Source organism: Cinclus cinclus, chromosome 4 (assembly GCF_963662255.1).
Source record: "Cinclus cinclus chromosome 4, bCinCin1.1, whole genome shotgun sequence".
Lineage (NCBI taxonomy): Eukaryota > Metazoa > Chordata > Aves > Passeriformes > Cinclidae > Cinclus > Cinclus cinclus.
The window spans coordinates 44,010,954-44,023,270 of record NC_085049.1 but is presented as its reverse complement, the minus strand read 5'-3'; the positions used below and the strand labels follow the sequence as shown (position 1 = coordinate 44,023,270).

General features: G+C 42.1%; 1 protein-coding gene across 1 annotated transcript in view; it reads right to left on the bottom strand.

The window, feature by feature from the left end:
- Positions 1-9,604, bottom strand: part of HMGA2 (high mobility group AT-hook 2) — a 125,184-nt gene extending 115,580 nt beyond the window's left edge. The window contains 2 exon segments of the mRNA XM_062491176.1: positions 6,667-6,753; positions 9,477-9,604. Coding sequence (XP_062347160.1) covers positions 6,667-6,753; positions 9,477-9,587 — 198 coding nt within the window. The 5' untranslated portion in view covers positions 9,588-9,604.
- Positions 9,605-12,317: the final 2,713 nt, after the last annotated feature.

Below are 12,317 nucleotides of genomic sequence, written 5' to 3'. Positions count from 1 at the left end.
GTATTTGATTTACCCTTAGAAATCAACTGTGCCATTCAATAAATCACTTGCTGGTCAATCACTGTAACATATACTGTAACCTAATGCTGTGTAAATTGGATCTCTCTAAAAGAGAACTTGAGCTGAGGAACTAGTGGAGGAATCTCTACAAAAAACCCTGCCCTGTGAGTTAAATGCAATTCCTTTGAAATAAATACCTCGCAATAAGGAAGCTGTGAAAAATAAAATTCACACTCCTAAAGGGCAAAATTATCACTCAGACTTGTTAAAAGAGTAAACTTGAGCTTTAATCGTTTATACTGGTGTTACATGTAAGGCGAAACCCTCTTAAGAGAATACTTGTTAAAGTGCATTTACTATATCCTGTAGCTGTCTATTTCAGAATTTTGTTTCCTTTAAGCATTCAATTTCTTTGTACCTTGTAACTTGAAGGATGCAAAAAAACAGATATGGTTTAGTGTTGATAAGCTGTACCCCCTGCTTCTACATTTACTTCATGAAACACTGGGCATAAATCTTAAAATTGAAATATCAGTTAAAATTGGTCTTAACAAATCAACACTTGACACGATATCAGAGCACTAAGGCTATTTATTTTCTTTTGTGTATTACTGCATCTGAAGGAAAGATCCTTTTCCAAAACTCTATTTAAAAAGAATTGACTTTTTGAAAATAAAAACTACTTTGGTATAATAACTGAAGTCCATACAAACCCGACACCAATTTTAACTACAAATTAAAATGAACATGAGAGATTTGTCTGCGTAACTAATCTTTTCTTCCTGCCATAACCTGTCACACAGTGTGGGCAGTTTCCATGAGCAGTGCAGAGCTCCACCACCACCACCAAAGGTCCATGTCAGAAGCAGCTGGTGCTCCTGCTGGCTAGTTTGGATAACGGTTTGTCAAGTGCTTGGGGACCTAACAAATTGAAAGGCACTATATTCCTGCAGTATATGACTTCCACCTCATGTTAGAAGAAAAACATTTCCACAGTTCTTATCAAAACCAAATCTTTCCCAGAGGTGAGCTGAGCAAACAGCCAGACATGCCAGAGGTGATGTTTTGGTACAGGGAGATTCTGTAAGTAAATAGCGGGGTTTTCACAGATTAAACTGCAGAAAATGAACGACAAGAACCTCTGAAGTGGAAGTTTTGATCTCCTTTTCAAGAGAAGAGAAAGACAAAACACTTCTAGAACAAACAAAAGGAGTAGTACCAGCACAGCAGTAATGATAAATACATGAAGTTTAGGAAAATATTCCACCTCCTTCTCTCTTTTTTCAGCCTGCATTTTGCTAAAATCCAGACTGCATTTTCTCCAACAGTGTAAGACCTTCTCTTAATTGACCCTTGAAGAAATGTTTTACTGTGTATCAGATAGATAACATATCGTTTCTCCATGAAAGCACTAAAGCATTGCCTTTCCTCTGAACAGGTTTTTGCACCATCAAAAACACTCCAGGCTCTTGGCTCTTGGCTTTAATTGAAGTGTTGCCTCTGAAGCAAGGGGCAAATCCTGACAGAGCTCCAGGCCACCCAGAGGTGGTGTTTGGTCAGGGGTTTTCAACATTTGGTACCACCACGCTATGAGGTGTGACCTTGCTGTTTACAGCTAAGACATGAAATCACCAAACTTAAAGAAGGGTCTGGTATATTACCAAACACAAAGTGTATTTCATTGAAAACGTGAAATTTCTTATAAACAATTTTTGCAATGTCACATCTGAGGAACAGAACTAAACTTACTCATATTTAAAAGCATGATCTATAGGGGAAGTGGGTTTAATTTACCACAGGTAAGAAAGATCACCATTTCAGTCACTGCTCTCTGGAAGAGAGCTAATAGTCCCCAGGAAGATTTGCAATCCGCTTAAGCCCTTTACCACAGGGCCATCAAACCCTGCTTCCAAACAACTTCTCTCAGCAACTCTAGGATTTGACTACTCATGATCTCTGTCTACTTAGTGCAAAAATGCACTGTACCCAGACAGAAACCAAGGCTGCACTACTGAAAGCAATTAACAAGACAAGAAAAATATAAGTAATTGAACGTCTATATGCTCTTTGGGCATCTATGTATAATCAAGGAAGACCTCAAATGCAACAGAATCCAAATTCAAAGAACTCTATTTTCTCTGCAAAATGATCTGCTGGAGATCTCAGATAAAATAAGTCAGAGCTGTAAGTCGGGTAAAATAAGTGACAGTTCTCAGGAGGAAGATCACTGTTGTCAAACACAATCAAAAGACCTAGTCCAGCAATATGTCCCTCTCAAAAAAACCACACAGTTATTTAGTAAAAAAAATACTCTTTAAAAAAAAAAAACCTTAGGCACCGACTAAATACAAAAACATTACACTTTCCTTCTGTTTTATCCATTTTAATTCTAAACAAAATTCAGTCTTCTGTTTTTCCTGTCCTGGTCAGAACATTTGATGTTGAGGTCTCTTATTTTTTCAGTGCAATAACCACGCTACAGTCACTTGATAAATTTGATCTTGTTTCCCCTTTAAGCTTATAATGACTGGTGTTGGGGAAAATGAATGAAGCATGGAGAAGCCAACTAGATTTACATGAACCAATTCAGGATCAGAGTCCTGATCACATGCACTTTTCTGGTTTGTTTTTTTTTGGTTGGTTTTTTTTTTTGTTTGTTTTTTTGGGTTTTTTTTTTTGTTTTTTTTTTGTGTGTGTGTGTGGTTTGGTTTTTTGTGGTTTTTTTTGTGTGCGTGTGTGTGGGGGGTTTGGGTTTTTTTTTTGTTTTTTTTTTTTTTTTTTTTTTTTTTTTTTTTTTTTTGGTTGGTTGGTTTTTTTTCTTTTACCTTTGGACTGCTTAACCCTGGGACATGCCTTTCTACATACCAAACCTGGCCATGTAACTTAGAGACAATAGCAAGTGTGGTCACACATATACAGGATCGCAAGCTCTAGTTTTCAGAGGATGATGAATCAAGCTCTGTAGGCATTTTCAGTGAATCTCACTACACCAATAACTACAACAAAACTCAACATATATTAGCTGAAGGTAAATTTTATTAAAGAATTTTTACCACTGTATATTCCTGGGACATCCCCTTGACAATTCCTTTAAAGAGAATCATACAGTCACTACTACTCCTTTTTCTAATGTCACAGATGCTCCCAATCAGGAAAGTATTTATGCCTACACAGTATTTTCATCAAGCCAAACTACAGGAGCTAAAAAATAAAAAAGTCCTAGAAAGGCAAATGTGATGGGCACAGAATACCCAGGAAATTAAAAAGGAACTTAAAAAAAAAAAAAAAACTAAAAAACTAAAAAAACCTAAAAGCCAATTCATATTTTGCTGTTTTTTTCCCAAATATTTTAATGAATGACAGAATAACTTGTTTAAAGATGCAGAGTGCATAATAACAACCTAATTGTGGCGACTCAAGTGCAAGGTGATCAGTAGTTTTTTGGCTCTACCTCTTATCTATCTGGTCACACATTGTGCTCCTCCTGTTTGTGAAAATTAAGCGATTGAGAAATTGTTTGGTCTTCTATAAAACACAGTTTATTTCTTGCGTCTAGTTTATAAAAACTTACCCATGCATGATATGCAAGGCTTTAAGGAAAAAAGAAAAAGGCATATTACCCAAAATGAGTAATTGCCACATCATTAGCTGTTCAGTTGTTCAGTTAGTTTTGCAACATTTTGTATGCATTGTCAAGTTTCACATTGCTAATTTCCTAACAAGCAGAGTTTGCTTTCTGATGCCCCAAGGCCAGTTTACTAAGACCAAACACAAGCTCTTAAAGCTAAAAAAAAAAAAAAAACAAAAACGAAAAACAAAACAAACAAACAAACAAAAAAAAACCCTACCAAAAAAAACCCAAAACCAAAAACCCAAACAAAAATTTTAAAAAATTCCTGTGAGCCAAGAAATTTTTAAATATACAACACAACCACAATTCCAGGGAAAGGAAAATTGTTCATCAACTGATTTAAGGATATTTCCTTTTTGAAGTAGCACAAAACAAAGCCCCAGGTCTGCAGTATTTTTAACTCACTGCCAGTTTGTGCAATACATTTTTAATTGTGATGTGTAATGCTTTGCAAGAGAACACCCAATCAATTAATCATGAGAGCCTTCTCATGGCTGCTCGGTGGGTTCTCCTGGTCGACGTTTATCTAACATGTTGTGAACACTCTAAAGCATTTCAATGAGCTCCCTTTGAAACACACAGGGCACGCACTATTCTTTAGAAATTCCAGCAAATTCCAGCTGGGTGTATAGTACCCAGGTTCACATGTAGAGGGGTTTAAGCTAAGATAGCCAGTTCCTTTCTGGGAGTTGAGACAGGCTGGAGAAAGTCTTAATAAATGTATGTATGTATGTATGTGTAAATATGTGCACCACAAAATTGAACATAGAGCTCACTCCTTTTAGAGGTGATACTCTCACTACCAAATGAAGCTTTCTTACAGTGCCAAAACCTTCCCATCCATAGTACAGTTAGAAAAACTATTTGAAATAATATTATATTAAAAGATACTTTGAGATACCTGCTGAGAAGCTTAACCATTTTAGAGAGGGCAAATTATCAATTTGGTAAAAGGGCTGAAATATTTATTTGAAATGTGATACTAGTCTCTTTCTTCTAGTAAGGCTTATAAGTGTTTTATGTTTTAGAGGATTTATCAAACATTTATATACTTTATCTATAAACCTAGAAACCAGTAAGACTTGTAATTACATACCTCTCAAAGGGTTTTTAATTATAAAAAAAAAGGCATGTGGTCTTTGGTCAATTTTTAACATTAGGAACACCCAAAAGCTTTAATCAGAGGAGCAACTTGATGCATTCTGAAAATCAAAATGTTACTATAAAATTACTCAGTTGGTAAATTAGATTAAGAAAGCATAACTATGCATGAATCCTCTGGAATCATCTGGAAAACTCTTGATTTGATAAACCTACACATATATGAATGTCTTATTTTCCATTTATACTGATTTCCAAATCTCTTATGTAAATTAAATAATGTCAATATATCTTTTAGAAGCATCTTTTTAAAACACATTTCTACAAATTATTTAAAATTCAATCTTTCTACAAATGTTTCTCCTAGGAAAGCCAACACTCCTAGGAGTAATATTTAAAATACTAAACCTCACATTTGGATTTGCTAGACTAATAAAAAACTTCTCTCTCTCTTTTGAAGAGTGACATATAAACTATTTTAACATGAAACTGAGGAATGCTTTTACTGTGTAAAGAAAAGAAAAAAATCAACATTTAAAGCACATTACCTTGCAGAACGGCTTTCAAAGATTTTTAATACTTAACCTGTAAAGCATTTTTACTAGTTCATGCATTTCTTGACAGAACATGCTGCTTTTTTCCAGCTCATAAAGTAAAACAAAAAAAACCAAAACCCCAAAAAGCCACAACAAAAAAAAAAACAGGAAAAAAAACAACAGAAACAAAAAACAAAACAACCAATTTTGAATTTAAAGACAGTTGGAAAAGTACCTCAAACAAGTGTTGGAAACACTTTTAACAAAACAGACATGAAAACAGTAGCCGCCTTTTAATGATTTAATATTTATCAGTAGTTGCTATAGTAATTTATAACACTGAAAACGATCAAAATATGGCCAGTACCATAGGCATACTGAAAAATGAACCATAAGTAGATAAGGACACAAATACCTCCCACACATTTTGTCACACACCTCCTTAAAAGATACACTTTAACACTACAGTTCACTACCAGATTTTGTAAGCTTTTATTTCTGATTTAGTACCTGTAAACTAGTGCTAACTGCTATATAACAACAGAAACAAATCTCCCATATTTGTTTTCAAGCCTATACACAACTATTTGCATTCACTAAAATATCTCCTACAGAAGGGTATGCATTATTTGCCTTGATAACACAGCTTTTTAATAACTGTGCTTTCCCCAATTCAAATAAAATTTAGTCAAATTTTCATGTTGTATTTGTGATGTAAAGTCCATGCACTAAATGCAGTGACTTCAGGGAGCTTCTCCTGTAGCTAAAAGCAATCAGAACCACCAAAATAAAAGTTTGGTCCCATCATCAAGCAGAAACAGTGGTTCAGAAGAATAAAAGCACTTCCAGTGCAAGTCTCTTTGAAACTGATTACTAAACAAGATTAAACAGGCTTTGACTGTAACTCGAAGTTTACTTTACCATCACATTTTAAAGTTGTAAATTTCAATATATGCGTGTATTTCCATCAACACATAATTGGATTTACTTCTAATTAACTGATGTTTGACAAAGCACTTAGCTTCAATATACAGATTTGGTCTGTAGTAGTAACAACTCTAAGTGGGCAAGAAATTAATCTTCCTCTTACAAAAATCTTAATGAGGAAAATAATATCCTTAACATTGGCTTCCTTCCTAGACACAGGGCATCTCATGATTTCTCATTAAATACATTGCTATTTCACTAATCTGCAGACTACTAAAAAAGATGCCCTCATAGGTTCTGTAATTAGGTTCTTCATGTTAATTCCAATTTTAAAAATGCAAAATCCATGCTTTATGTAGCTTCCATTATTAAGAGTTCCAATCCCACACTTCACAGCCTAAATTACTGGATTTTTTGCTACTAGCTGATGAGAAAACAGCATAAGTAATTCTTTCTCTTTAACAATCTCACCTTCTGAGCTGCTTTAGAGGGACTCTTGTTTTTGCTTCCTTTGGGTCTTCCTCTTGGTCTTTTAGGAGATGGTTCACCAGTTGGTTCCTAAATACAGGAAAATATGCTATTGTGGCAAGAGGCTACAACTAGCCCAGATGATCTAAAGGATAAACTAAACTGAGAAGTTGTTTAACACATATGAATTAACAGTGTAATTAAATAACATAATATTAAAAATGCATCATGAAAAATTTAGCAACTCCAGGGAAAGGAAAAGATATATTTTGCACAATAAAGGAGTTTAACTTCTCTTGCAATTGCATAAAAAAACTCGGAAAAGTGCACATATTCCAACATGTAAGTTATAGCAGGAAACACATTTTTTAAAGATGGCTATAATGTGCCTCATATAAGTGCAGTTATTTTTAAAATAATACAGTTACCCATTTAATTTCAATTGCATTTCATTATAACAAGATACAATTATCACATGTAGTTTCTAGGACAAACTTTTTGGGGGAAAAAAGTTAACTACCAAAATATTGTAAGATGAGACTACTCTCAAGTGGGGAATTTTTTTTCTGTTGTTCTGCAGTCGGCATTATATTCACACCTATTCTAAAGAAAATTTATTTGCATTAACATGCAAATGCAAACATTTCTTCAAATAGAACACTAGCAACCCAAAAACACTCGACCAAAGAAGAATCTGAAACAAAACCCCAACTCCAAAATGAGTCGACACTGATTATTTTAGCTATTTTCTTAACTAGTTCCTTTGCTTGCCAGTAAATAACTAGTCCTTAAAACTGGGTATGAATTACTAAGAGTTCAGGTTCCAAATATTTATTCAGTGAATCATAAACACTAATAAAACTCTTCTAGTCTTGAATATTATACATTTCATTGAGATTACAGGAAATGGTAGAACTAATTAAGTGCAGTTTGTTAACTTAAACCAGTTTAAACCCCTTCAGCTTTCATAATTCCCGGGTAGGTTGAGGGGAGGCTGGCGAGGGGACTCCCCAAGTGCTGCAGCTCAGTGGCGAGCCCCGCAGGCACTGCACATTTGGGCTGAGCACGTTGAAGGAGATGCATTTTTCTTTCACTTCCACACATTTAAATGCTACAGGAGAAAAATAAATGGGGAGGGGGGGAGGGAAGGGGAGAAAGGAAAAAGAAAAAAAAAAGAAAAATAAAAAAAAAAGAAAAAAAAAAGAAAAAAAAGAAAAAAGGAGGCTCTGGCACAAGCCAGCATGGTCGGTGGGTACCGGTTGCCGGGGCTGGTCGAGGGCAGTCAGGGGGTGAAGCAGAAGCGGGACAGAGCCCGCAGTCACCGGACCGATGGAGAGAGGGTCACTAAGGGCAGAGCGATATAACGGGGGGCTCTGCTTTTACGGCTTTCCAAAAAGTACTTTCTGTGCAATTTACAGGACCATATCGGGGCGGGGGATGGGAAGGAAGCAAAGCAGACGGGTTTCCCCCGGCTCGGGGCTGTGCTGTTCAGCTCGCTCCATGTTTCGAGCCCCTCGAAGGCTCTCGTGGCAGTGGGGCTGATGCCAAATGAATGGGAAGTAAACACGTTTAAAGCCCGCGGAAGCTCGCTTTAAAATGAGCTCCACGGACAACCCTGCTTCTCAATCGTGACTTCCGAGGGAGGCAGGGAAAAGGCTGCGGGCGGCTCCGCGCTGCCCCCGCCGAGCTGCGGGATTAATTGGTTGCATCCGCAGGCGAAATCCTCCTTCGGCGGCGGCGGGGCTGCAGAGCGCGGGGGCTGCCCCGGGCCCCTCGCCCAGCGGCAGGGGCTGAGCGCGGCTCGGCGGCTCCGGGCGATGCGACAATGGCACTTCGGGAAAGGAAGGCAAGGGGGGTGGGGGTGGGAATAACACACGGATCTAGCAACCTTAGCGCGAATTCAGCTCTTGCAAGTCAAAAAAGGGGAGCCCAGCGCGTCCCTTTCGGGGCCCAGGGGGAGGCTGTGGGTGTGGGTGGAAAGGAGCAGAGGGCTCCGCTCCCCGCGTCCAGACACGGCAGCGTTCCCGTCGCCTCGACCTGCCTGGGAAAGCGCCGGAGCAAAGGCAAAAGGTGTTGCAAACACAGGGCAAGCCCCCTCCGGCTACCTCCCCCACCTCCATCGGCATCGGGGGCACCTCTCTCCAGCCGATGAGGGCTGGGCGAGGGGGGGGGGGGGGGGGGGTGTGGGAAAGGGGGGGAAAGCCGGGGGGGGGGGGGGGGGGGTTTATGAAAAAGGCGAAAAAAAAAAAAAACCCTCTGCGACTTTCTAGTCACCCTCCTCTCCCCCAGCCCCAGCATCTAGGGGCAGCTCGGGGGCTGGGCTGGTCAAGATCGGAGGCGGCAGCAGCGCCCGGTGGGACCCGACACAGGCACACACACGCGCGCACACAGACTGAGATATTGCGAGGGCTGAGAGGAGGGAGACAGGAGAGCCCCGTTCCCTACTCCTCGCTTTCGCAATTTCAAACTCAGCTCGAAATGACCCAGCGAGCGCTGGTTGGTCGGAGCCGCGCTGCTCCATGTTCCCCATTTACATTGAAAAGCCCCTGCTCTCTCCCTGCACAATAGCGAAAGTCCCGAGGAGGCTCCGCGGCTCAGCCACGGGCCGGCAGCGCCCCGTCGCTCCGGGGTCCCCCCGCCGGGGCGCCCGGCGAAGCCCCTCGCTACGCTTCTGCACCGCCTCGCCGGGAAGCAGCGCACAACAAAGCCCCCCCACCCCGTCGCCAGGACTCCTTCACTTGCAGCACAATACGTACATGTACATGCCTATAACACTATAGATCTGCGGCTCTACGTATCTATGCGATACTGACTTGTGGTTGTTTCCTGGGTCTGCCTCGTCCTCTCTTCTGAGGCTGTGCGGTTGCAGGTTGCTCCTGGGCAGCAGTGGAAGGCTGACCGGGTCCCTCACCTTGTGCACTCATCGTGACTTCTGCTGCTCAGCCTGAAACCAGTCTCTCCAAAGCACCTTGGAATGGGGGGGGAATCAAAACGAGCTCTTGCTGCTTTTGCTGCTCGCTGCCACCACCACACCGGACGTCCTGGTGCTGCCAAAAAGGAGAAGAGAAGGGGAGGAGGAGGAGGAGGAGGTGATGGTGGTAGTGGTGTTGGTGGTGGTGGAAGAGGAGGGGGAATGAATCTCTCTTACAATTTAGGAATGGTTAGTAACGTGAAGCAATTCAAAAGAGGAGAGGTTAAAAAAAAAAAAAAAGGCAGAGTAAATTGCAACCGTGGAAATGCAAGGAGAGAGGGAAACAGTCCGAGGGTAGTCGGGAGCAAACCAAGAAGAGGAAAAAAAAAGTCCTACAAATTGAAAGCAAGTGGTGGCTATCGCGCTTAGATCGGATCAGGACAAATTAAGATAAGACACACTGAAAATGGACTGAGAACACTGCACAGTCTTGCCAGAAGCATGCACCCTGGGAAGACGGGGGTTTCGGCAGCAGCGGGAGAAGCGCGCAAAAGGAGCGATCATTTAAAAATAATAATAATAAAACGATTTGAGAGATTGGGAGGGAAGAAGAGGGGTGGGGGGGCGGTCCTGCGTTCGTGTCTACGATGCGAGCTCCAGGGACTGGAAATATTATTATGCGAGTCCTGCCCACGGACTTAAACTAGGATGAGGGTTAAGGGAGGGAAAAAAGAAAAAAAAAAGACATAACAACAAAAACGAAGGAAAAGAAAAGAAAAGCCACCTTTACCCGTGGGTGGAAAAACCAGGAGGGGGCTGTAGGAAAAAAAAAAAAAAAAGAAAAGGAAAAAAAAAGAGAGGAGGAGGCAGAGCGAAAACCCGGCGATGGGGGGCTGGCGGTCGGCCAGATAAAACACGAGCAGCACGGCAGCCGCCTCACGTGTCCCGCACCGGCCCGGCCGCGCCGCCACCGCGGCTTTAAAGGGCCAGGCCGGGCCCGGCGCTCGCCGCCCCGCACGCGCCCGCGGCCACCGCGCGGGGCTGCACGTGCGCGTCCCGCCGAACAAAGGCGGCCGGGCCGGGCCGGGCCGGGCCGGGTTGGGTTGGGCCGGGCTGAGCCGCGCCGGGAGCGCGGCTCCCTCGGCGGCGGTGCTGCCGCCGGGCAGGAGCTGCCATCGCGGCGCGGGCTCGGCGCCTCGCGAGACGGCCCCGCCGCGGTAAGATGTGGGCGGTGTAACCCGGCAGCGGGTCGGAGCTGTCCTGCCGGGAGGGTGACGGCACGGGGAATGACCTTGCGGAGAGCCCTGCCCCAACATTGTTCTTCCTATGAGCTTGGCGGGGCCGCGGGCGGCATCTCTTCCCAGAGCCCGTGGGCGGGATGTCCAGCACAGCCCTCTCCCTCCGCCGGTGTTCGGTCCTCTCCCGTGCAAGACATGCGTAGGCGCCCCTTCATTGTGGAAACGAGGAGATGGCCACAAAGGCCAGGGAGGACACCCGTCTGTGCGTCCCCAGGGAAAACGTTCGCACGTGGGCTTCATGTGCAACTTGGGTATTTCCTCCGGTCCCACCCCTCCAGCAAGGTCTTGCGCTTTGGCTGACGGCCACCTATGTAGGAACTGACCGGTGACATCCTTTCTCCTCTACTCGGTGCTGGACAAGCGCAGGAGAGCGCTCAGAAGGAAAAGTTGCATTATCGTATGTAATACTGAAGAGGGCAGAGATACTGCTGCAACACTCCTTGTGCAAGCTATCGAAATACAGCCAGTTTTCTTGACACCTTATAAATTCTTATGTCTATTGATAAATAAGGAAACAGAAAGTTACTATGATCAAACATATGCAGTCAATGACCAGCAAGGACTGTGCTGAGGAGACAGCTGAGTTATTTTCTATGGAATAGCAAAAGCACACTGCAGACAGATGGGCTAAAGAAAGAGTAATCCTAGAACACTTCTTAAGGCTGAAAATATTGCCAAAGTGTTCTTAATCCAATTACAAGAATCCCAAAGGTTGCTTCACTCCCATCCCCAAAATCAACCAGCTATGGAAGATAGACACAGTCCACCTGTTAAATCTAACAGCTCTCAGAAAAGCCTTGTAGTCCCACTGCATTTTGTAAAATATTCAGTTCCCATCACACCATGAAGAAATCTGTAGAGCCCTACATCTATTCTATACATCAAAAGGATAAACTGCTGTATGCAATCAGGATTCAAAGTGGAGGTTGTGAAGTCTTTAGTTAAAAGTGCAGCAGCACATAACTTTTATAACATCCATTAAACTCTTTAAAGCATATTCATGTGTCCATTTTCTGTAAGAAAGTGTTACATGCAATTGGTAAAAGCCTGTTGCTCCAAAACATCCGTCTCTGCAGAATCATCCTATATGGGCTATTACTTGTTCCACTAGTCTTCCCTTGAGCAGTTCTAGTAAAAATGCTACAGTTCAAAGACTTTTTACATACAGCCATAAGCAAATAATTTTCATATGAGATCAGTATTCCTAAGTTGAGTGTTTGAAGGCTGTTCTGGATGAGAAAAGCCTTGATACTTGCACTGTGCCCAGCACAACAGAGTTTGGGTCCTTCTACAGTCTGACTACAGATTCACCATCATAGGAATCGGTATCCAAGATCTAAACAACTATGGATCTTTCATTAATTTGAAACTATCCTGATTCCCTCCTTAACCAAAAATGTTTAGAAAATAAATCAATGTGATATCGCTTCTGGCAACTCTCTGGA